Source organism: Furipterus horrens, unplaced genomic scaffold (genome assembly GCF_987537825.1).
Source record: "Furipterus horrens unplaced genomic scaffold, mFurHor1.1.pri manual_scaffold_3, whole genome shotgun sequence".
NCBI lineage: Eukaryota > Metazoa > Chordata > Mammalia > Chiroptera > Furipteridae > Furipterus > Furipterus horrens.
The window spans coordinates 65,236,912-65,264,177 of NW_028327173.1; the positions used below are offsets into that span (position 1 = coordinate 65,236,912).

Below are 27,266 nucleotides of genomic sequence, written 5' to 3' on the forward strand. Positions count from 1 at the left end.
GTTTATATTTCAAAGACATTTTTCCTAATTTGATGTTATTTATATTTAATAACTTTACATTCTCTTCCATTGTTTATACCCTTGGTAAATAATCTAAATAATAATTAAATTGCTTTGTAAAACTGAAGAACATTAGCATTATTGTTTCTATTTATTTCATTATAAAATTATATTAATTTTCACGTTGTACTCTACATAAAATACAAAGTATACATCCATATTTAGAAAGTAAACTAAAATTAGATAATATAGAAAAAGCTTCCCAAGTCAAAAATTTGTAATATATTTTATAGAAAGATCTGAATCTTTCTATTTTCTGATCCCTTTTATAGTGTAATAAAACAATCGTGTAACACTTATCTTTGTACACTTTATCACCTGTAATTAACCACACCTATTGATTTAAGAGTGTATAAATATGTATGGAGATAGAGAAGGTAACAGAAAAGCTGCCAAAAACCAACATTGAGGCTGGGAGCAACTCGAGAAGAACAATGGTGTTATTCAGAAGCTTTGTCTTTCTCTTAGTCCTATGCCTTCTGCAGGGGTCCAATACTTCTTTGGTTCAGCTGAATAACAATGGCTATGAAGGCATTATTATTGCTATTGACCACGGTGTAGCAGAAAATGAAACACTGATTGAACAAATAAAGGTAAGAAAGAAATGGGATTTTCTTCTTTTTGAATTATAGAGAAAGAAAAATGTTAGTAGTTAATAATTATTATGGGAACTTCTGAATCCATGCTGCAGTGGGGACATCGCTGGCATGCACAGTGGGAACTGAAGACTTTACACCGAGTTCTCCCCTGTCTCAACATAAAACCAAAAACAAGGTACAGGGCTTCCCTGATTCTCACTTTTTTCATATGTAAATGAGCAGTTGGACTAGTCTGTTTTTTGCTTTTTTTTTTAATTTATTAACTTTAGAGAGAGAGAGAAAGAGGGGAGAGAGAGACAGCCAGCCAGCCACCGATTTGTTATTCCACTTTTTAATGCATTCATTGGTTGTTTCTTGTACGTACCCGGACTGGGGATCAAACCCACAATTGGCATACCAAAACAATGGTCTAACCAACTGAGTTACCCAGCCATGGCTTGAACTTTTCTGTTATTTAAACAATTATTAAATGCTTATAGCTCAACAACAATGAACGAAAGGCTCTTCCCTCATGCAGTGTACATTCGTTTTAGGTACAAGTAATAAAAATATGTATGTGTATAGCCGGACAGTTGGTAATAAGTTGCTATGAAGTAAAATAAATCAACAAAGGGGGACAGGCAGTGTTGTTGGGGCTGGGTTAGGCGTCGGGTAGTCAGGAAAAGCCGTACTGTTGATGTGACCTCTAAGCAGAGACCTAAGATTAGTGAGGGAAGAACCCATTGAAAATCTGGGGTAGGGAATACCCCATGTGCAGCATCATGGAGTTGATAGCACTTTTGCTGGAAACAAGAAAACAACTGTAAATGAGCAAGCGGGATGGTGGGAGAACTGAAGTTGGAGAATCAGCAGGGCCCAGATCAGTGGAAAGACTTGGGCTTGTACTTTGAGTGGAACAAGAATCTATGGAAGGATTCTGAGCAGAGGAGTGGTGTGCTCTCTCATGCATGTTCGCACTGACTGTAGTGTTGAAACTCAGTAGAAGGCTTCTGTTTGTCACTAAACCTGTATAAGTTCTGCACAGCATAGAGGTGTAGAGGGTTACCTGGTAGGAAGCTGTTGTAGGTAAGAAGTGATGGTAACTAGGAAAAGGGATATTGTCAGTAGAGATCATTAAAGTGGTGTGATTCTGAACATATTATGAAAGTATTACAGACAAATTTGTCAATGGTTTGATGTATGTAGGGGGAAATAGGAAGGAAAGATAGGAGTTAAAGAAGACTTCAAGGGTTTTGACCTACTCACTTGGAAAGAGGGAATTATCACCAACTGGAAAGGGGAAGACTTAAGTGATTATTTGGCAGCTGAAATATCAGGAATAAGTCTGGGACATTTTTAACTTCAAATGCTTATTAAATATCCTTGTAAATGGAGATAGAAATCAAAATTCAGGAGGAAAATCTGGGTGGAGATAAAAATTAGGACGTCATCCCTGAAGTCTGCAAGATCCTTCCCCATGTGGGAAGGCCACCCTCCCCTCCACACCCCCACTGTTATTAGGGATTTCTGGACCCAAGGGTAGGTAGGATGATGACCATGCCCAGCTTGAAGCAGCTAGAGGAGCATGAGACCTTCGCCCATTGTCATTTATAAGATTATAAAGGGTCTTAAGTCTGAAAGGGGGGTATTGTTATTTTTTATTGTTATTAAAAAAATCAATTAATTAATTAATTAATTAATTTTGAAAAGAATAATATAGGAAAGGGTGAAGCCAGAGAGCTTGTATGCATGACTCATGGACGTGAACCAGGGAGGGCAGGATTGCTGGGGGAAGGGGGTACTGGGCAGAGGGGAACAAAGGAGAAAAATATTGGAACTATTGTAACAATATAGTCAATGGGGTATACGTAAAAAAAAAAAAAAATTAGGGTGTCATCAATTTGTAGATGAGATTTAAAACCATGAGAACAAATGAGTTCATTAGGTAATGCAGACATTGAAGAGAGGCTCCAGAACTGAGCCAAGGATTGTATTTCTAAAGTTTCTTGCAACTGTAATATTCCTTGTAATAAAGATTGGTGTTACAGACTTGTAAAGTTGTTTCTTCTGTCCCAGTCATCAACATTTACTAATTCATTATATTCAACTCCTCCACTACTGTGTCCTTATGCTCACTGTTTTAACCTTCTGAGTAAGTGTTATCCAGCAGAAACTGATACGCATGATCTGAATTGTGAGTAGTCGCTCTGTGGTTTCCATTTATCGCTCATTCTGTATGAACTCTTGCAGCATAGTGATGTTCAGTTACTGATACCTTGAATTCCAGGGGAAGGTAAAAAACCCTTTACTAAAGAACAAAGCTTGAACAGCAGTTAATATAGTTGATTCTGAATGATGGCTTCTTCGTGTCCAGGGATAGTCAATCAGTTTTAAATACTCTGAACTTCAGAAATCAGTATTTGGAATAATTAATTGTAGGGTAAAAAATTTGCTAAAATGGTCCTCTGCTGAAAGTGTGACTAAAAGCTGTTGTTAGTAAACATTTCCAGATTACACAATGTTTCCTGACATTCTCTCAGCCCACTACATCCTTGCATTTATAATCTCAGACAATCATGTAAAATACTATCATTGACATTACATAGAAGAAAAAACATATTTGGAGAGATTAATTGAGTTTTCAAAGGTTTCCTAAAGAAGCAATCAGAGTGGAAATCCAGCACGCAGGCTTTGAAGACTTATTTACAGACAGGAGTTTGCATTATGACTTGTGCAAGATGAAAAAGATCACTCTTTTTTTGTAACTGGTGAACCAACATGTGGACAAAACTTTACTACTAGGATAATACCTGACCACAAAAAAACGTTTATGATGAATTTATTCCTAATTCATGACCTGAGATGAACATTGTCAACTTTCCTTATTTCTGTATTCATGTATCTTTTTAGTTTGAGAGTACTGACTTTTAGAAACATTGATATTTCAATCTTCTTTGATTCAAATAGAATACTATGGGAATTCTGAGAAACAACTTAAAATGAATATTATAGGAATTCTGCTTGAAAAACTTGCAGGAACAATTATTAGCCACACTAGATGCCCCAAGAGATCATAGCCATCTGATATAGGGTTTATGAAATAACTCCATGACCTGAGAACATTCCACTACCTAAAGCTGTTCAAAGGGCCATGGAGACTCCAAAGTAAATGAAATACCTTGGAGTTATACAATGTACAACACACACACAGCAACCCTACATTTCCAGTTGGTACCATAATTCAAACCACCATACATGCCTTTTATAATTTTGTGAGATATAGTTGACATATTATGTTAGTTTCATGCGTATGGTGCAATGACTTGATATCTGTATATATTAGAAAACAATTACCAAAATAAGTCTAGTTAACATCCATCACCATAACATAGTTATTGTTGTTTTTTCTTTTTCTTTCTTTTTTGATTCCACGTATAAGTGAGATTGTACAGTATTTTTCCATCTCGGTCTGAGTTATTTAACTTAGCATAATGCCCTCAAGGTCCATCCATGTTGTTGAAAATGGCAGGATTTCCTTTTATTTTGTGGCTCAACAATATTCCACTGTTTGTATATACTACATTTTATTTATCTATTTATTCATCTATGAACACTTAGGTTGCTGACATGTCTTGGCCATTGTAAATAATGCTGCAATGAAGATGGGGGTGCATATATATTCAAATTAGTGTTTTTATTTCCTTTGAATAAATACCTGGTAGCAAAATTGCTGTATTAAATGCTAGTTTTATTTTTAATTTTTCCAGAAACTTCCATACGGGTTTCTATAGTGGCTGCACCAATTTACTTTCCCACCAACAGTGCACAAGAGTTCCCTTTTCTCCATATCCTTGCCCACAGTTATTATTTCCAAATAATAGTTATTCTAACAGGTGTGAAGTGATTATCTCTTTGTGGTCCTGTTTTGCATTTCCCTGATGATTAGTGATGTTGAGCGTCTTTTTGTGTACCTGTTGGCCATTTGTATGTCTTCTTTGGAAAAATAAATTTTCCAATCCTCTACTCATTTTTAATCAGATTATGTTTGTTGTTGTTGTTGTTGTTTTGCTACTATCTTTGCTTTAGGTGTCAAACCCAAATTAAAAAAAAAAAATCACTGCCAATACCAAATCAGAGGGCTTATGTCTTCTTCTAAGAGTTTTATGGTTTCATCTTATGTTCAAATCTTTAATGCATTTTGAGTTAACTTTTGTAATATAGTGAAAGACAGCATCCAGTATCATTCTTTTCATGAGTATGTCTAGTTTTCCCAACATCATTTATTGAAGAAATGGTCCCTGCCCAAATATGTCATAAATTAATTGATGATCTATGTATGGGTTTATTTCTGGATTTTGATTCTGTTCCATTGAACTATGTGTCTGTTTTTATGCCAACACCATACTCTTTTAATTACTACTGCTGTGTAGTATATTTTGAAATCAGGGCTCATAATGCCTCCTGGTTTGTTCTTTCTCAAAATTGCTTTGGCTACTCAGGATCTTTTGTGGTTCTATACAAATTTTAGGATTGTTTGTTTTGTTTCTGTAAAAAATGCAATTGGCATTTTGATAGGCATTAAATTGAATCTGTAGATTATCTTGGCTAGTATGAACATTTTAAAAATACATTTTATTGATTATGCTATTACAGTTGTCCCAATCTTTCCCCTTTTGCTCCCCTGTGCCCAGTACAACCATTTCCTCCAGCAATTCCTCCAACTTAGTTAATTTCCGTGGGTCATGCATGTAAGTTCTTTGGTTACTCCATTTCCTATACTATTCTTAACATCCGCCTGTCTATTTTGTACCTACCAATTACGCTTCTTAATCCGTAAATCTTTTCCCCTATTCCCCTCTTTCCACCTCCCAGCTGATAACCCTCTATATGATCACCATACCTATGATTCTATTCCTGTTCTTGTTTGCTTAGTTTTTTGTTTGTTTGTTTTTTTTAGATTCAGTTGTTAATGGTTGTGAATTTGTTGCCTTTTTAATGCTCATGGTTTTTATCTTCTTCTTCTTTTTCTTACATAAGTCCCTTTAACATTTCGTATAACAATAGCTTGGTGATGATGAACTCCTTTAGCTTTACCTTGTCTGGGAAGCACTTTATCTGCCCTTTCATTATAAATGATAGCTTTGCTAAATAGAGTAATCTAGGTCATATGTCCTTGCTTTTCATCACTTTGAGTACTTCTTGACAGTCCTTTCTTGACTATAAAGTTTCTTTTAAGAAGTCAGCTGACAGTCTTACAGGAATTCCTTTGTAGATAATTCTCTTCTTTTGCTACTTTTAAGATTCTGTCTTTATCTCTAACCTTTGGCATTTTACTTTTGATGTGTCTTGGTGTGGTCCTCTTTGGGTCCAACTTGTTTAGGACTCTGTGGTTAAGGACTTGTATCTCTATTTTTTTCACCAAATCAGCGAGGTTTCCTTTCATTATTTTTTCAAAGAAAGTTTCAATTTCTTGCTCTTCCTCTTCTCCTTCTGGCATCCCTATGATTCAGATATTGGATATTGGTACATTTGGAGATGCCCCAGAGGCTCCTTAGACTATCCCCATTTTAAAAAAAATTTTTTATATTCTTGCTGTTCTAATTGAATGATTATATTTTCCTTATGTTCCAAATCATTGATTTGAATCCTGGCTTCATCCCCTCCACTGTTGGTTCCCTGTAGATTTTTCTTTATTTCATTTAGTGCAACCTTCAGTCCTTCCTGGGTCTTTTTTTATGCAGTTGCTGTACTCAGTCCTTTGAACATCCTGATCACCAGTGCTTTGAACTCTGCATCTGATAGGTTGGCTATCTCCACTTTGTTTAGTTCTTTTTCTGGGGTTTTGTTCTGCTCTTTCGTTTGGGCCATATTTGGATCCTCAGTTTGGCAGCCCACCTGTGTTTGTTTCTGTGTATTCGGTACAGCTTCTTTGACTACCTATCTTAGTAGCATGGCCTATTGTAGAAAAAGCACCTGTAAATTTGTGGGGCAGAGCCTTATGTAATCACCAGGGTGGGGTAAGCTGCTTGACTGGCTTTGTGGCATCTAATAGAGTGCATATCTCCATTTTGTTTAGTTCTTTTTTAAAATTGTTTGCTAATAGTTTCTTGAGAGTTTTTGTACCTATGTTCATTAAGGCCTGTGATTTTATTTTCTTGTGGCATCCTTATCTGGTTTGGTATCAAGATAATACTGTCCTCATAAAATGAGTTTTGGTTTTTTTTAATGTCTTTTATTGATTATAATGTTACATTTGTCCCAATTTCCCTTCCCTCTGCTCCCTTCCACCCGGTGGCCCCCCTCCCTCCAGTTGTCCCCCCCTTTTAGACCATGTCCATTAGTTGTGCATATAGTTCTTCTCAACCTCTCTCTGTCTATTCCATTCCCTCCTACCATGATCCTTAATTCCTATATCATCTCCCTCCCTCTCCCCATTCCCCCTCTCTGCTGACCTCCCCCCAATATGTTTCCCATACCTATAGTTTTTTTTCCACTCTCGTTGCCTGTCTAGTTTGCCTTTGTTTCAATTCCCTAGCTTCTGTTGTTGTTTCTTGTGATGCAGTTTTCATTTTAGATTTCATAGTTTTGATACTCCTTTTTCTAAACCAGTCCCTTTAACATCTCATATAACAGTGGTTTGGATCTAATGAACTCTTTCAGTTTTGTTTTGTCCTGGAAACACTTTCTCTGCCCTTCTATTCTGAATGACAATTTCGCTGGATAGAGTATTCGTGGTTGTAGGTTTTTGCTTTTCATTACTTTGAATATTTCTTGCCAGTCCCTTCTTGCCTGTAGGGTCTCCCTTGAGAAGTCAGCTGATAGTCTAATTGGGACCCCTTTGTACATGATTCTTTTCTTCTCTCTTGCCGCTTTTAAGATTCTCTCTTTATCTTTAACTTTTGACATTTTGATTATAATGTGTCTTGGAGTGGTTCTCCCTGGGTCCAGTTTTTTTGGAATTCTCTGTGCTTCCTGGACCTGTAAGTCTATTTCCTTCCCCAAGTTTGGGAAGTTCTGCTTTATTATATTTTCACTTAATTTTTCAATTTCTAGTTCAGCTTCTTCGCCCTCTGGCAAACCAATGATTCTTATGTTGGGCCTTTTATAGCTGTCCCAGAGGTTTCTGATCCTCTCATCCTTGCTTCCCGTTTCCTCTCTCTGCACTGGTTGACTGTTTGTTCCTTCTCTGTGTTCTGGTTTGTTGATTTGAACTCTGGATTTTATTTCCTCACCATCTGTCTCGTATGTGGTTTTGTTCCTTTCAGTATGAGTGTTTTTCGATTCTTTCTCATCTTTTTCCAGATCTTTTGTTAATTCTGTAAGCCACCTGATAACAATGGCCCTGAACTGAGCCTCTGACAGGTTTCTTATTTGTTCATCTGTCAGGTTCTTCATCTGTTGCTTGGTGAGCTGCGCCACCGGAATTTCTATAGTTGTCTGCCTCATTTTGACAGATGCGTTTTGTTTTCTTGGGCTGACTATAGGGGGCAGTGCCTGTGTACTCGTCACAACCCAGTGACCGGCAGCAATCCGCAACCTTTTTCGCTGCGCCGTGGCCCTTTGTCATCACAACCCAGCGACTGGCGCCTGTCCGCGACCTATTTCGCAGCCCTGTGGCGCTTTGTGTGGAGGCGGGGGTCCAAGATGGATTCACACAGTTATTCCGCTAGGAGACCGGGATCCGTCCTCCCACCCTCTGGGCCTCACTGTTCAAAGCGATGTGGTGGCTGCTTTCCCCAGCGTTGGGGTTGCAAGCTGCCAGGGGTTCGACTGCAGCCGGGATTGTTCTCCCTGCCGCTGGGATTGTTCTCCCTGCCGCTGTCCCTGGGGCTCCTGCAAACAGCACCACCCACTTTCGCTCTTCCTACCTGCCCAAAGGGCGCCGCTGGTTTATAACTTCATACGTTGGGCTTCCATGTAGTTTTATTTTCTGGAATTTCTAGTTATCTTTTGTTTTGAAGTAGTTGTATTCCTCTCTAGTTGTAGAGGGAGACCAAGCGCGTCCGTCTAAGCCTCCATCTTGGCCGGAAGTCTCCTCATAAAATGAGTTTAGAAGTGTTCTTTCCTCCTCTATTTTGAGAAAGTTTCAAAAGAACTGATATTAATTCTTTTTTGAATGTTTGGTATAATTCACCAGTAAAGCTGTCTGGTTCTGAATATTTTGGGGGCAGCGATGAGTTGATTACTGATTTAATCTTCTTACTAGTAATTTGTCAGTTTAAATTTTCTACTTCTTCATGATTCAGTCTTGGTATATTGTATGTTTTCAGGAATTTTTTCCATTTCTTCCAATTTGTTGTCATATAATCATTCACAATAGTCTCATAATCCTTTGTTTTCTCTATTATCAGTTGTAAAAATTCCTTTTACTTCTTATTTTCTTCTCTTCCTTTTCTTCTTGGTGAGTTCAACCACCATATACATTTTTATCTCACAGGCACAGAGAGAGCCATCACTTCAAGCAGAAAGTAACAACTTTTTGAGACCTAATATACCAAAACAAAAAAAAAGGGGGGGGGGGAATACCCTTAGGGAAAAGGTAGAAAATTCCTTCATCTACTTTAGGCCAATGATAAAGTAACCTCCAACCTACCTTGGGAGTTTTCAATGCCTTTTATCTGACTCTCAGCTAGTCCTCTGGACCTTCAGTTCTCTGAATTCATGGTTCTGTTCTCTTCAGTAAATATGAGTCAGCACACTGACCTGTCTTCAACAGAAAAGAAAAGAAAGCCCTGGAACTCCTGAAAATGGACAGTTATATTCTGGGTTTATGCTAGGTCAAGAAGTTCCATGGAGGATGAGATCCTGCCTTAAAGAAAATAGTAATATGAATTGGCATGTTGCCAGCAAGATGAAGTGGTTGACATCATCATCTAGCACCTAGGTCTCTCAATTATTCGGTTTGATCATGTAGATTAAATTACCATAAAGTCTTTTCTTCTATATATTTTCCCCATTAGATAATAAGGCCTAGAGTGGTACTATTTCTCTTATTAATCATTATATTTTGAGATTCAGGATATTGAACAGTATGGGACGACATTATTTTCATCTTGATAGCAAAGCAAAGTTCTCTCTATGATCAAAAAGCTCTATCTTACTACAAATTTTTCCATCAACCCACCCCCATGCTCCAATGCAACATAGCTGCTTCCACTAGGGGAATGGGTGTGTAATGAAAAAACCTCTCCTATGACTCGTGCCTTTGGGATGTTATAAGCTTGCATCAATTAAGACTACTATCTACTAGATTTATAAACAGTAATGCAATCAACCAGGTTTATGACTGTCTATGTGTAGAGCACTTAATAACTCATTTCATGTTTATGCCAACTTTAAAGATGGGTAGTAATAGTCCATTTAAGAGATGAGGATGGCCCTGGTTGGTGTAGTTCAGTGGATTGAGCATCAGCCTGCAAACCAAGTGTCGCTGGCTCAATTCCCAGTCAGGGCACATAACTAGGTTGCACGTCAGGTCCCCAGTTGGGGGCGCGAGTGAGAGGCAACCACACAGTGATGTTTCTCTCCCTCTCTTTCTCCTTTCCCGTCTCTCTAAAAATAAACAAACGAATTATTTTTTTAAGAAAAGAGATGAGGAAACTACAGAGTATTGTATAAATTGGTCAAGATCTACTGACCAGAAAGTGCTAATGCCACCATTGGACCAAGTAGATGGTTCTAAAGTCTATGCTTTTCATCATATTATGCAATTTATCTTAACACCAAATAGAAATATTTGCCTTTTGATGGAGAATTATACTCAAAATCTTTAAATGTGCAGGACTAAGCTGTAATTTCAGACTGAAAGGTGGCAGAGTTGGAATTCTGAAGCAGAGATTCTGTTCACAAGTCAATTGCTTTTTCTATTCACTCTTAATCTGGGAAATGCTTGTGATGAACCTCCACTCATTTAGTTCATTCTCACTTGGCCATCTTTACATATTTTTTTCCTTTTATAACAGGATATGGTGACTAAAGCTTCTACCTACCTGTTTGAAGCCACAGGAAAAAGACTTTTTTTCAAACACGTATCAATATTAATTCCTGAGACTTGGAAGGATAACCGTGAATACAAGAGACCAAAACATGAAAGCTACAAGCATGTAAGAGTCAAAAAACTTCTCTTAAAGTATTATATATTCTGGTGCTTCTCCACTGTGCTACAAATTGTTTCAGAGTTTTCCGGTCTAAATGTTATCATTTCTATTTCTAATGTTTTAAAAATCTTTTTAAACATTCTCAGGCTGATGTTTTAGTTGCACCACCTACCCTACCAGACAGAGATGAACCATACACCAAGCAGTTCACAGCTTGTGGAGAAAAAGGAGAATATATTCATTTTACCCCTGACTTTGTACTTGGAAAAAAACAAAACGAATATGGACCAACAGGTAGGAATTTAGGTTAACATATATTTTGCAATCATTACAAAAAGCATCTGTATACTCAGGTTAAGTGTACAAGCCTTAGAGCTTCCCTATTTATTAGCTCTGTGTGGCCTTCAACAAGTTAGCTAGCCTCTTTGAGCTTATTTCCTATAAAATGGTGAACAGAGGAGTTACTACTACTTTATAGAATTGTTGTGAATATTAAATTAGGTAATTCATGTAACTGTACTCATCAGGATGTCTACAGATATTTTAACACAGAACAACAATAATAAATCTTTTTCTTACAAACCATACTTTTCAAGTCTTCAATTTCCAGCTCTCCACCGCTGGATATTAATCAATCACATGCCTCCTTAATGGAAGGTAGGTGCATGAAAAGCTGAAAAAATCCAAGATGATATTTCCTGGTCAAGAAAAAACACTCATGAACTGTAGTTGCTGATATTATTATCTAACCTTTTTGGTTGAACTGGATGTACTTGTCTATTAGTAACATTTTTTACTTATAAAAATGGCAGTTTCATCTAGTTCAATCTAAAAGTTAAGATCATTGGTTCAAATTAACTAAAGCATATTATTTCACATGTCAAAACACAGGAAAACATTCCTGAATCCACATACCCCAAGATGACCGCTCCTTCTTCCATTGTCCATCCAATAAGCATTTATTAAGTCTCTCATTTCTGTCAAACACTCAGCCCTTGTTCTCATTATCTGAAACTATTTCCCACCCCAGTCTTGAAAGATCCATCAACTCATCCCATCCCAATCTTAAGTCTGTCCCATAGTTTAGTCTAACTATGTTTGTTCTCATTGGCACCTCAGATTTTATGCTCCCTTTAGCTTTAATTTTTTCCATACCTGGAAAGTACAAATAGCTCAACTCCCTCATCATTTTTATCCTTACATTTCATTCAACTTGCCAAATCCTCTCTATTGAATTTCCAACTTGTTCCCACTTATTCATATTAATGTTTCCAAGATTGTGAAAGAAAATTACAAAATTAATTGGTATCATTACAAAAACAAATTCTCAAACTTAGTGAAGCCCTCAAAGCTCTCTACAATGTTGTACTTGCCTCTTCTCAATTCCCTTTCTTATTTCTCAGCAACTATTTTAGAACTTCTACCATTTTTCTCAAGATCTCTAGCCACTTAATTCAATATCATCAATCAACAAATGCCTTGATTGAGAAACCAGAAGCCCTACCTTTTTCTTCTCTACTTCCAAACTCATGCCCCACCACCTTCACCTATCTTAAATGAGGAGGATTTTCTCCAATATTTAAAGAAAACATCCCCACTTGAGCTCTTTCTCTTTTCTCATACCCCTCACCTCAGCCCTATTGCATAACTGAGTTTCCTCCTCACTCTTCAACAGGAGTTCCTCCTATAATTTTTATGAAAAACTCACATTCTGAAAAATAGTGTTCTAACAACAACACAGATCATGAAAAATAAGATTAAGAACAGAGTCCTCCAAATATATGCAATTTGTAATAAAATGATAACAAGAATAACAATAGGTACCTGGGAAGATCATCTGAACCACTCTGGCAGTAGCTCAGTTTGGCTGGAGACTGCCATCACAGTAGATATTACAGGTACACACACAAAGATTGAAATGCTATTAGAAATGAGAACAGGGCTAATGGTAACTGAGACAACGATGTACCTCATATTTCCAACTCCCCCATCTCCATTTTTTTCCTTGAAGTTTTCCTAATATCAATAAAACAAAAATTCTGTTTCTGTTTTCTTCCATCAAGCTGTAGATTTAACCTTTATTTTTCCATTAACCCCAAAACTCTTAGAAAAAATAAATTTTATTCTGACTCCTTCTCTCTAAGTTTATCCTAGTAAAGGAATATCCCTTATTCATTTTATATTTCCTAGTACCTAATATAGTCTTATTACATAATTAATAATTATTATTTTAATATAATTAATGCTTATATGTGCTAAGTAATATAAATTAATCACTTCATTTAGATATCCTCAACATTGTATATGATCTATAGCAATGTTTTCAATCTTGTTTTTCATGATTGATTCCCTTAAGGAATATTTATAGACATTGTTAACATTTAATTAAAATTTTAGTACCACAAATTTTACATATCTGTTCATGTTGTTAGTAGGAGTGAACTTTGTAGAATCAAAAACTATTGTAATAGCTAAGACTTTTTGTCCCCCAGCCTCAAGAACCAAAATCTAAAGCCCAGTTTATTTTGTCTATAGTATATACATACACACATAATAAATGTTTTGTTGATTTCACACATTATAGAATTAAAAGATAACACTATATACCATAGTATAATTTAAGATAATGCTATATACTTTTTTACAAACAAAATATAAATATTGGCAGTTCTTTTAAACCTAAATATAATTAGAACATTTCTTAAAATATGTGAAGAACAAATTTTGTCACTTGAAATATGATCATGTGTTTAAAATATTTTCCCACAGGTCGACTGTTTGTCCACGAGTGGGCCCACCTCCGCTGGGGAGTGTTTGATGAATACAATGAAAAGAAGCCTTTCTATGCTGCTACGTCAAAAAAAATTGAAGCAACAAGGCATGACCACATAAATTTTCTTAAATTACTTCAGGCTTTCTATTTTCCTTAGTTTGATTTATTTAAAATACTAATTATTCATTTTGTCCCAAGGCAAATAATAGATACTATATTATAAAACAGTGCTTTTCTGTTTTGTTTTATTTTGTTTAGTTTTTAGAATATGTATCTCCAAGTAGTTGTCCATTTAAAATACAAATAACTTTAGGAACATTTGGAAGCCAAGGTGACATATTTTGTACACCTCTCCTCCACAGCTGCCAGAACTCATTTACATTGAAGTTGTGCTCTGTGTAAAGTGTTATACTATATGTTGAGAGATAAAAATTATTTACATTGTATTGAAAAAAATGTTAATAAATAGTGGTAATTGCCAGCTCAGTAAAAATTCAACCAGCTTCAAGGATCCAAACAGGAATTTCTTAGGATTCATAAAATTCATTTTTAAATACCAAACTAACATCAGTTAATAAAAGACAATCCTTTTGGTTCTGAGGTCAAGATAGCAGAATGGGTGGAAGAAGGAGGAAATCTATTTAAAATTGTGTGTCATCAGTTTAATCAACCTTAGATGCCCTGGTGGGGCTGGGAACTAATTAGAAATGTACAGACTCAAAGATATATAATTTCAATGAAGGCCTTTTATCAGCTCATAGCACCAGTTTTGGGAGACATATTTTAAAGAGTGTTACATTGATTAAGTTTGTTTACATCATATTCCCCCTAAATGTCTAGTTTCTACTGAAGAAAATTCATCATGATTGTTAATATAGATAACATTATATTCACTGAGTTTTGGGGCAGTAGAAGCATACATATATGTAGGAGACTTCCTAAATGACTGAATAAAAGCTAGTCACTGTTTCTTAACTATGAACTGGAAACACATTGAAAAGATGGGATATATTCACATCCCAGCATGTTTGTTACAATCACTGCCACCTGTGGTCAATTCCATGCAACAAAACATGTCTGAAATGCCTCTGCCATTCTTTACTGTCCTAGGCAGTACCTCAGTCTTTCCTTCGGGCAATATTTCACTTTGAATAAAAATGCTCCTTGACTAATCAAAACACTTGTAGTTATGCCACATCACATTCTTTTGGAGATGCCGTCTTTGGAAAAAAATTTATAAAGAACAAGTAAAGTGGTACCAGGAGTAAATGGTTTCACAAGATGCCTTGCCCAGATGCCTGCAAGGTATTTACTACCACAAGGCCACCAGCAGAGATCTTTGGGAAAGGGGAGCCTCCAGCCATCTGTGTAAGCAGGTCAGCAGCAACTTTAATCTCAGTGGATAACTCAGCCATGGCACATACTGGAGATACCATTTAAAATTTCCCTTTGAAATTACTTGGAAAACTGCTCTGGTAAAAATTTTTAAACTTTGCTGTCAAATGAGAATAAAAACCTTGATGTAAGGATCTTTGTGAATAGAAACACTTAAGATTTTCAAAAAATGTTAATGGTTAGGTTGCCTCAGAGACTGACTGTCACATATTTTCAGGTGTTCCACAGGTATTACTGGTAAAAATAGAGTTTATAAGTGTCAAGGAAACAGTTGTGTACTTAAAAGTTGCAGAATTGATTCTAAGACAAAACTGTATGAAAAGGATTGTCAATTCTTCCCTGAAAAACATCAAACTGAAAAGACATCCATAATGTTTATGCAAGCTGTTGACTCTGTAAGTATGCCATACTTCATATTGTATAGTTATAATCAAAGTACATGTTGTCATGTTGACAAAATACCTGTGCATGTGACCTGAGCAATTAGATGTATTAATATAGAATTTTTTGAACATTGACTGGCACATAGTAAACACTCAACTATTGTTATTTATTATTACTATTATCAAAAATCCACCTTACTATTTTATGATTTCTCAATGAATCATATTTCATTAAACAGCATATTTGCAGAGCAGATTTTTTATTTGTATCAAATTTTTAGTTAACTTTTTAAATGTATTATATGTAAAACTTATTATTTTCATTTTATTAACCTTTTAGGTTGTTGAGTTCTGTAATGAAAAAACCCATAACCAAGAAGCACCAAGCTTACAAAATCAAAAGTGTGATTACAGAAGCACCTGGGAGGTAATCAGCAATTCTGAGGATTTAAAGAACACCACACCGATGGCAGAGCCACCCCCTCCACCTGTCTTCTCCTTGCTGAGGATCAGAGAAAGAGTTCTATGCCTAGTTCTTGATAAGTCTGGAAGCATGGGGGTAAGTTCATGGGCCCATTTTTCCTAGACGTAGTGACTAGTGGGTGGTTGAATGCCTAAGAACACAGAAAACACTGCCTGCACCTGGGTCGTTAAATCACATGGTGGCTTATGTCCCATCATGCCCTCCGATCATGACCTCAGGATGGGCAGTGAATACTGTAATGAAAAAAGGATGGCAATAGAGTTTAAAAGTCCTAACCTGAGAGTATCTTTCTTTTTTTCCAGAAAATAGAGTGTTACTTAGGAGGACTTTTAGGCCCATTAGTAAAGACTTAGAAGATCAGAACAAGAGATTGAAATATTAAAGTGTTCTCTTACCTGCCACCTTTATCTACTGGAAACACTTGACAGACATGAGGATAAAGTAAATTTCTGAACTCCATTCAGAGTCTATCTTATTTATCATGTATAAATGACCTCTTTATGATCAAAGGTACAAACAAAAAGCATCACCATAAGGAAAATATGGTCAGATTTAACCACTCATTCCTTCTACTATCCCTTATTAAATGGTAGGCATTGTGCTAGTCTCTAGAAATAGAGACCCATGTCCTTGAAGTGTTCACAGTTGCATAAAGAAAACTTTCCCTTCCCCATTACTTGGTTAACTCATACTCCTTCAAAATTTGGTACAGGCACCCACCTCCTCCAGGAAAGAGATTGGTTCTCCAGGCTGGGCTAAAGGCCCTTCTGCTGACCTCGCACAATAAAATGTGCAAGCCTCTATTACTGTATATTATACTGAAATTACACATTTCTCTCCCACTAGATGAGGAGCTCCTCTAGGACCTGGAATCATATCCTCTAGGATCCATGTCCTCTAATACTTGAAACCATGTCTTATTCATCTTTGTCTCCCTTTTGCCTGGAACAGGATTTACCACATATAGGTGCTCAATAAATAATTATTGAAATAAATGGACTACAAAAGAGCTAACATAATATAATAAGGCACCCAGAAGGATGGCACATTTGAGATAGAATTGAGCATGCTGAAGAGCAGAAACAATGTATTCAATAAATGGGGAATTGCGAGGTTACTGAAAGGGCAGAGAATAATCCACACTAGCACAGGGTTTTAGAAAGAGCATACGTGCTAAACAACAGCATATAGAAATGGTCTAGAAAGTGTCATTGGGGAGAAATGACAGAGGCAGGTTTAAAGGTAAAGCAAAGTGGCAGAGAGAGCCCTCAAAGATGGGGATGTAGAAGTCCCACTGTGATCTGGATCTAGGAATTTCAGAAGGGCATGTGTTAAGCGGGGGTGGGGGGGTACTACAGATAAATTGGTGTTGAGGGACTGGAAAAGACAAGTATATGAAGAGACTTACATCCTGGCATTCACTTAGGTAAGAAGGATGTGAGTCTTAATGGGTTACAGAAGAACGAATCCCAATTAATCCATTGGTGGAAAAATGGTGGGAGAGGTTAGAAGAAGAGATAGATATGGAGCCTCTCAGAATTTAGCTGCAGCTCAAGAGGTTTTAACTTTTGAGTTGTTTAATCTCCAATGTATGGGGAAATTTCAGTCTCCAGTTGGAGTCCTGATAGTCTTATTTGATACTGTGGGACCCTAGAAAGTGGTTTCACCTTGATACCACAGGACTAATTAGGAAGTCTCTAAGTATGAATCATCACCCCTCAATTCCAACACAACCTCCTGAACCTGTACCTGTCCTTTGGGTGCTAAGCAGCCAAGAATCACTTCTAGTTTAAAAGCCTATGTTCCTTATTATACTATATGTGTTCCACAATGCACAGAACTATATATTTTAATGCTATCAATTTAAAAATTGCTTTATTTTATAACACAAATTACTAATAACAGAAAATTCTTAACAGATTCTGATCACTCATTTTATGTAAACTGCTATTACTTTCCCATGAAAACGACTTGGTTGTTTTTCTTGTCCTTGTTCATTCAGGCTTCTGATCGCCTAAATCGAATGAATCAAGCATCAAAATTCCTGCTGCAGATTATTGAAAATGGAACCTGGGTGGGAATGGTGCACTTTGATAATACTGCTTCCATTAAAAGTGAGCTAATCCAAATAATAAGCACCACGGAAAGAAACACACTCTCCAATCGTTTGCCTACAGTAGCTGTTGGGGGAACGTCCATCTGCAGTGGAATTGAATCAGCATTTCAGGTGAAATTCATGCTGCATGTATAGTTTGTTTGCTTTTTTAAAAGATTTTATTTATTTTTAGTGAGAGGGGAAGGGAGGGAGAAAGAGAGGGAGAGAAACATCGATTGGTTGGCTCTCCTATGGACCCCAAATGACCTGCAACCCAGGCATATGTCCTGGCCAGGAATCAAAACAGCAACCTTCCACTTTGTAGTATGACACCCAACCAACTGAGCCACACCAGCCAGGGCTGTTTGGTTTTTATTATTGCTACATTTTTATATTAGCACTGCTGCACATACTTGCTCACTAATTTTAACATAACTAATTCACTTGATTTTCTTAACGGATCAGTTAATCAATGAATAAACTGATAGATAAGTATAGTACTATAAAATGCCACTGGAATGTAAACCCAATGAAGCCAGGGACTTTGTTTTGTTTTTTTCTTTTTACCTTGCAATAGTCAGTGCTCAATAAATATTAGTTAGATAAATAAATGTGACTGGGCAGCAAAAGTCATCAACTTTTAAGGCAATGAAACACGTTATATGGTATGATTCCATCTGGGGCCAATCCTCATTTCAGTTTCTGTGGCATTCAGTTACAACAATAAGATGTTTACTTGTTAAAGCAGATGTAACAGGGACTGTTAGTCATAGGGTAAGGAACACTGGTGAGAACATGAGTTTTGACATGAGTACTGACTGCTATTTGCCAGCTATTTGATCTTAGGCAACATTTTTAGTATCTCAATGCTTTATCTATAAAATACAGACAAGTAAGAATGTCTAGCTCATAGGATTAATATGCAAATTAAATGAAATAATATATTCACATACAAGAAGAATATTATATTATATAGTAAATATATAATGTACAACTATTATTATAAATCTTATTTTTTCAGATTTTTGTCTTGAGCTTATAATTAATACCAAATGTGTCATTATCCTGCTTAGAAATCTTCCCTCTCCCCTCACAGTTTATAAAATAAAGTCTTAATTCCTCAGTCTGATGTTATTCAAAAGTCTCTCACCCCCTCAATAAAACTGCTCTCATCTCTTTCCAGCCTTTTTTCTCATTTCTCCCTTTCCTGTGCTCTACGCTCTGACCAGTTTACTGCACACGTTGTTGTCAAAGCCCACTAGGTACTAACAGCCTCCGCAACTTCACCCAGGCGATTCCTCTGCCTAAAATGTTTCCTTCTTTCTATCTTTGCATGCTAAGATTCTACCAATTCTTCAAAATCCTTGCTCCTTCTTGTAGCATTTCCTGTTACTCCCAAAATTATTAAATCTCTCTCACTTATGAATTGCATAGCATTTTAGTGCAGCTTTCCAACATGAAATTCTAGGTTAAAACTTCAATTATCACTTACTAGCTTTGCAACTCATCTCTGTAGTCGTCAATTACCTCATCAGTAAAATGTGGCAATAAAAGCTAGCACATAGGGTTTTTCATGTTTTTATTTGTTCAAGATATGTTTATTGTAGGAAGTAGGGGGGCAAACATATAGTATGTTATAATTTATTCAACATATATTTACATGCCAATCAAAGCTTCTCTGTTATTGTGGTGCATGTGATTTCAATAAAGAACTGAAAATACACAGATAAATAAATGAATAAAAACAATAATTGTAGGTTGTGAAGACAGTGTTGTAAGGAAAAAGAGTGATGACATAGAGTAACTAAGAAAGAAGGGGCGCCGCCTACTTTAGGTGAAGAGGCCATTGAGACCTTCTGTGAAGGGTAATATTTAAGTTGTGATTTGAAGGATGAGAAAGAGCCACTGGTTCAAGCAGAAAGGAAAGAGCAAAGTCCTTAAGAAAGAGGTGGAAAAAAACGGAATTATTCCAAGACTTGATAAAGCTAGCGGCACTGAAATTTGACAAATGAGGGGGTATGAAATGTGGTTGGCAGATAGATAATGGCTAGACCTTTCAAAGCTTAAAAAACTAAGAGCTTTTTATTTTACTTTAAGCACAACGGAAAGCTACTGAAGTGTTTTAAGTATCATAGATTGATCATCAATTCATCTTTTGAGAAGATGACTCTGGTTGCCCTGTATAAAATAAACTGTAGAGAGTAAGAGCAGTAGTAAGGTAGTGGTCTAGGGGCAGATTGGAAGCTTGGACTTGAATTACATTACGCATTGTATTAAATACATTTAACACTTAGCAAATGTTTCAGAAAATGTAGCACTATAATACTGTGTTGTTTCTCTTGAACTATAGAATATATTGCCTTTGTCACTCATTTCTATATCCCCTCAGTCTCTCACCTCTATCTCAATAAATATTTTTAAATTTAATCTTTATTGTATTTTTATATTATCTTTTAGTCTCCTTACACCTCCCTCCCCCAAGCAATCACCACAGTTTTCCATGTCCATGAGTCCTTTTTCCTTTTTGCTCAATCCCTCCACCCTCTGACCACCCCACCGCCACTAGCTGCTCTCTCTGAGTCTGTCCCAATGTTCCTTGTTATTTCAGTTTGTTCATTAGATTCCACATATGAGTGAAATCGTATGGTATATTTGTCTTTCTTTTACCGGCTTATTTCACTTAGCATAACATTCTTCAGGTCCATCCATACTGTCGCAAAGGGTAAAATGTTCTTCCTTTTTTACGGCTGAGTAGCAGCATTCCATTGTGTAAATTTCCCATAGTTGTTTTATCCCCCCATCTATTGATGGACACTTGGGCTTCTTCCATATTTTGGCGATTGTAAATAATGCTGCAATGAACATAGAGGTACTTATGTTTTTTTCAATTTAGTGTTTTGGGTTCCTTCAGATATATTCCCAGAAGTGGGATCGCTGAGTCAAAAGGCAGATCAATTTTTAATTTTTTGAGGTATCCTCATACTGTTTTCCACAGTGGCTGTACCAGTCTGCATTCCCACCAACAGTGCAAAAGGGTTCCCCTTTCTCCACATCCTCACCAACACTTGTTGTTGGTTGATTTATTGATGATAGCCATCCAGACAGGTGTGAGATGGTATCTCACTGTGGTTTTAATTTGCATTTTTCTGATGATTCAATAAATATTTTAAAATTTCATTCCATTCTTTCCAGGAATGCAGGAAACATGTAGTTCCTGTTGAATCCCCAGCAGCCAGGACAGTGACTAACATATATTAAGTGCTTAGTGAATAAATAATACAAGAGAGGAAGAGGTGAAGAGAGATCTAGTTCATCTTTGGATCTTCATTTTGCAATGAAATGTGTAGGAGGAATGTGGTGGTGATGCAGTAAATGTATGAAAGCACTTCCTATTTCTCAGTCCCAGTTTATTAGGGATTTCTACATTCCAAACTCTTTTCTGCAAATCTACACACACCTCCACTCTAAGTCCATGAAAGTCACTGATAAATCTGTCAGTTTTTCCTCTTAGCCTGAACTGAATTTCTCCAAATGGTATACCAAGAAGCCACTACCTAAACGTGTCAGAGAAGATGAAACATAGTTGCTATCCTGTGACAAATTTTCTTTATCCTCTTTTACAGGAGCCTAGATTCAGAGATATGAGTGTAAACTGGCTTTATAGGAAAAGGGTTCAAGCCACAAATAGAATTGCATCTCAATAAATATAATTCATGTATTCTCTGAGCATGACTAATATACTTAGTTTTGTGCTTGTTACTTTTAGATGCAAAATAAAGTTACAGAACAAGATCTCTAACCTTAACCTGCTTAGACCTCTCTATATCCTTACTCTATATGCATACTGAGGGTTTTTGGATTTGAAATCATTAAGATTTTTTTTAATGTTCAAGTGGTTTCTTAACTCATTTAGCTATGTATGCAACAGATTTTATATACTGAAGGCTTATCAGAGCGAGGTCTGGTCAAAGAAATAAGAAATATATAATGCCACACTCTGCAATTACACTTTTAGTACCAGGTTGACCTGACTTTCCCAAAATGAGATGTCATTGTTATTTAAGCCAAGTAGGATGTTCCAAAGCCCTACTCCCACAGAACTTCATTTGAGCAAATATTCCCTATGGTAGATGGACAGGAAATGCAGTCATGTTTAACTTCCCTTAGGGGGTATTGATTTCAGATTCTATAATTTGAAAATAGAAGCTAGCTCTTTTTTCTGTACATTTTTATTTATTTTCTCTGTACATCTTTTTCTAATTTCCCACAAGTCTACTTGATTTAGGAATATTTGGTAATTATGCTCTGATTATGTTTACAGGTAATTGAAAAAAGGTACTCCCAAACAAATGGATCTGAAATAGTGCTGCTGACTGATGGGGAGGATAGCTCTGCAAGTAGTTGTATCAATCAAGTGAAAGAAAGTGGAGCTATCATTCATCTGATTGCTTTGGGACCATCTGCTGAGAAAGCAGTCACAGAGATGAGCAAAATAACAGGTAAAGCATGGCCTATATATTCTAGTCCTTTAATAGCAATGCAAAAGTGTAGAGACTGACAACACAACTTTTGAGCTCTGAAGGCACTGTGCTAGGCGCTAGGGACCAGAGCTAAACCAGACTTGATCTGTTTCCAAGGTGCTTAGAGTCCAGTTGGCTAGAGCAACAAATTAAACTATTAATCAGAGAGCATAATCAGATAACATTCCTCCATAACAGGGGGAATATATCCTAGTCAAGCACTATGTGAGCAGAGGAAGCCATTAATTCTCCCAGGGTTTTATAGAGTCAGGGAAAGAAGGCATGAGGGACCAGGTAACTTCTGGAGGAAACCAGGTAGAAAAGATGATCAGGTCATGAGTCAAAAAAAACATATTGGGATGATGATGCAAGGCACATGGAAGGACAGTAAGAAATCCATGAAACCAAAGTTTACTTAGGCTGCAGGTGTAGGGGGTGAATGAGATTAACAGAGGCTCTGGATGAACAGATATAAGTGACAAATAAGTTTCTAGATAAACATTTACTCTGGTAGCTGTTACTCTTAGATACCGGGACATGTGATGAAAATGGGCTACATGTTTTCAGTGTCTTCTTAAATATAGTAGAGAATACATAATTTAAAACTTAATGAATATTAATTATTACAGGGTGGGACAAAAGTAGGCTTACAGTTGTGAGTATGTGGAACACAGAGTTTATTTCTGTATTATTATTTGTTAATTATTATGTTATTTTCCACAGGGACAACTGTATGCCTACTTTTGCCCCACCCTGTATATTGAGTTGCCTTCTAATGTTACCAAATATATACTTGCTTTTTAAATGCTTAGTTGTACAAACTCCCATAGTTGCAAAGTGCTTTCATGGCCATTGTAAACCTTATTTCTGTCCCATTTAGCCCCCCCAAAGTAGTACTTTTCAAAACTTGTTCCGTTGCTTACTACGTTTCTATCTCTTCATTGCCAGCCATTGTCAGGATACCTCAGTACAACAGCTCTTTAACATTCTAACTTTCTGATTCTGACCCACTGTGGCTGGAAAATCTGAAAGCCAACATTGTTAAGAACTGTATCATAAGGGAAAATGAATAATTCTTCTAAAGTGACTGTGTGAATCTGAGAGCTTTAATATATGGAGAACTTTTTTTGTATTTTATGATTATTTGATGCATTTCAACCAGCTGAGATTTCTATAAGTGAGGTATAAAGGTAGCTTACACTTTTTGGTTATGACACTTTTAAGTTAACTTTTCAGAGTTATTCTTTATCGCTATGTGGTTTAATTATATTTTAATAATACATACTGAAACCATTGTTTTGTTTACCCTGTTCCCTTAAAATTACTAAATTGTGATAAGTATTTATTTTCTAGAAAGCAACCTAGTTAATGTATTTATATTTTAGGAGGAAAACACTTTTTGGCCACAGATGAAGCCGTGAACAATGGCCTCATTGATGCTTTTGGGGCCCTTGCATCAGGAAACACCGCTATGTCCCAGCAGCCTCTTCAGGTCTGAGCTCCCAGTCCTCAGGTTTTTGTCTTTGCATTTAGCCATAACCAAGAAAAATAACTTGGTTGTTATAAGTTTTGAGTTCTCTATTTTTCACAAAGTAAATTCTTAATTACAATCAAAATTAAAGTATGAAATAGAAATTATTCTCTATTTTTTAAAGAAATAATGAGAAAATTTATTATCATTATTTTAAAAGATCTCTTACACCTGTAAGAAACAGAACTCAATAGAGAAGTGTAAAAACGTAAGTAGACAATTAACAAATAAAAATATTGAAATTGTTCAGTAAAAGGGATGAAAAATTAAAGCAATACTGTAGTCATTTTGGAAAGCAGTTTGGTGATTTGCTAAAAAACTATACATGCAACTGCCATATGACCCAGTTATTGCACTCCTGGGCATTTATCCCAGAGAACTGGAAACCTACATTCATACAAAAACCTGTATGCAAATGTTCATAGCAGCTCTATTCAAAGAGTCTAAACTGGAAACAACTCAGATGTCCTTCAATGTAATAAATAGTTATGTAGATTGTGGCACATCCATACCTGGAATACTACTCAGCAATCAAAAGGAACAAGTTCTTTTTTGTTTGTTTGTTCTTTCATCACATCTCCTTTATTTTATTTTATTTATTTTTATTTATTTTTATTTCTTCCATTTTAAAAAACGTTCATTCTGTTGCAGTTATCTCCTCTTTACTTGCTTTAGATATGGCCAAATTATGTAGTAAAGTAGTGAAGTAGGTAGTAAAATAGCAGGCATATTTTTTTCTTTTCACACAGAGTTTGGTAACAGGATAACATCAAAATGTTAAATTTTTCCATTAAGAATAGACTTTGTCTAATAATATAGCATCCATTTTTCTATGAATGCATTTAAAAACTCTCATATTTCCAAGATTTCTCTCACCCTTCACTGCTGTGAAATACATTTAAATTAGATGAATGAACTCAAGAACTTGGCCTGGAAATAAAAGTATCTTGGAAAGAAATTTATCTGAAGAAAGAGAACAAGTAATCATTATGTATCTAAAAATTTAGGGTTTCCTTTATGTCTTCAACAACTCTTTTCAATGGCTTTCTATTTTATTCACCTCACTTCTGAACTTAACTTCTCTTTTCATCTGTTTAAATAACATCCTCATTTTATGTTATTTAGATTCAAAATCTTTGACTAAACTTTGATTCTTTATTCATGTCCCATGTGAAATGTCAACAGACTATTTCCCTGAGAAGGCCCTGGCTGGTTTAGCTCAGTGGATTGAGCGTCGGCCTGCGAGCTAAGTGTCGCTGGTTCGATCTTCCAGTCAGGGTACATCAGAGAAGGAAAACTCTGACTCCAAAAAACCTCCGCTGCCTTGCGGCATACCTCTTCAGGGGAAAGGCTAAGGGAGTAAACCCCGACAGAAAATCCGGAGCCGGAGTCCCTAATGCGGTTTGACGTTGTAGTCAACACCGGCAACTCCTGCGGCGCACCTGAAGACAAGCTGTATTGACTCCGTCTTTCCCTTGGACCCTTCAGCTGCGAAGAGAGGGGGGGTCTGCTGCATGGGCAACAGCAGACCCTCCATATCACTCTGTAGCTTCAGCGTCATCGCAAGATGTCGATTCAACACGGGAGGAGACAGATACCGTGTCACTCCCGAGTCGGACTGCACAGCCATTTTCGGCGGTGCAGATGGACTCTTAAGAAGCTACACCATCGTCTCTCGAGACAGACGGCTGCCGACGACGATTTCCCTGAGAGTATTTTTTACAGAATTCTGTTTTTATTCATATCCAATCCCACCAAGTCTGTATCATGTCACCTTATATGAAGGCTTATCTTCCATCTTCCAGTTCATTAGGTCACTGCTTACATTAAAACTTGACATGATCACTTAAACAAACCTGTTTTCCTCTAGTCTCCAACAATGAAGAGCACATAAGTTATAGGATGCAGGATTAGGATTCTATGTGCAGATTGATATAGAGATCTGATTTGTAGCTTCACCTTGCAAACAGATTAAATAATGGTCTGGGATCTAGCTTGGCAGTGTATTAAGTGTAAACTGGGGGAGAATAAAACTAATTTCTAAGGCTTTAAATCTGGTTGACTTATAAAATAATGATACCACTGCCTAAAATTGACAAGTAAAGAGGAAGAATTGATTTTGAAGATATTATTTTGTGTTCTGTTTGAAATTTAGTAATTTTTAGTAGATGTAATATGCCAAAGGAAGTTTAAATGTAAGAGCAGGATGTGGAAACTCAGCCATAAAAGAGACATTTGCATATAAGAAGTGCTCAAATTTTTAAAAATGTACTTTTCAAACTGAATGAAAGGGGCAGAAAGGTTTTGTTCCCCTCCTTAAAATCATAGCTGGAATACAGAGGAAAGGATGAGTCTCACTCTTTACTTGGTTATTTTTCCCTAGTATTACTATGTAACCAAAGCCCTCTAATTGTCTTACGTTATCCTGATGGAGAGTCTAAAAAAGTCACTCACTTTCAGATTTAACTTGATAATAATACTTTGTCCACTCAAAGACATGTCCATTTAACATAGGACTGAGATTTTTATCACCTCAATGAGGTTTCAATGGTAGAATTCACTCTCTTCTCTCAGCATTGATAAGGAGGTATTTTTGGTTTAAGACTGGGTTGGAGCAGAAGTGGAATTTCCCATCATTTCCTGAAATGAAGCACCTAAAGAAAGCACTTTCTTGGTCAGTAGATCAAGTCTGCTGTACTTGCCTAAGAGCCATCCGTAAAGACTTGAAAAACTGTTTTGAGGCTCCTTTCAGAGAAAGGTTCTAAAATTCAACTTCTCAAGATTTCAACCTTCACAAATGTAATTTTGCCCTCTTTGAAATCTTCTTTTACATGTTTATTGTCAAGGGCTACTCACTCTAAAATGTGTAAAAAATTATTTGAAGATTTTACATCAAAAAAGTACCCATGAGTGCTTGTCCCATTATTTGCTAGTCCTGGCCTTACTGAGTCTCTACTTAAATACTGTAGCCACCATCAATACGTATTTTCTCTTAGGTCATCACAAAGTTGGATAAACTGAGGGTAATTCACACACACATCCTACAGTTAATTCTTCTTTGATGTTTTAGAAGCCTTTAAAAGTCTCAGGTGGGTATTTACAAAAACATCTGGGAAAAGATAATATGGCCATGTCTTTAAGTGTAAAACACATTCTCCTGCTCTAACACTTTTATTATACTCTGTCCTTTCCTCAGACCCTATATTTCCACATTTTCTAACTAACAACTGTCACATCCCAATCAACTTTCAGGAAGATCACAAGGCTAAGGAGGTATGGTCTATATAAGCTTGCTCTCGGGTCAGAAATTAAGAACTATGTTTAAAAAAGAAAAAAGAATAGAGAATAAA

General features: G+C 36.4%; 1 protein-coding gene across 1 annotated transcript in view; it reads left to right on the plus strand.

Moving 5' to 3' along the window:
• Positions 1 to 457: 457 nt before the first annotated feature.
• Positions 458 to 27,266, plus strand: part of CLCA4 (chloride channel accessory 4) — a 32,325-nt gene continuing 5,516 nt past the window's right edge. The window contains exons 1-9 of the mRNA XM_090271715.1: positions 458 to 653; positions 10,601 to 10,741; positions 10,882 to 11,029; positions 13,505 to 13,613; positions 15,121 to 15,298; positions 15,627 to 15,845; positions 17,773 to 17,997; positions 22,187 to 22,364; positions 23,771 to 23,877. Of these exons, the coding sequence (XP_090127841.1) occupies positions 495 to 653; positions 10,601 to 10,741; positions 10,882 to 11,029; positions 13,505 to 13,613; positions 15,121 to 15,298; positions 15,627 to 15,845; positions 17,773 to 17,997; positions 22,187 to 22,364; positions 23,771 to 23,877 (1,464 nt within the window). The 5' untranslated portion in view covers positions 458 to 494. The remainder of the gene's footprint in view (positions 654 to 10,600; positions 10,742 to 10,881; positions 11,030 to 13,504; positions 13,614 to 15,120; positions 15,299 to 15,626; positions 15,846 to 17,772; positions 17,998 to 22,186; positions 22,365 to 23,770; positions 23,878 to 27,266) is intronic.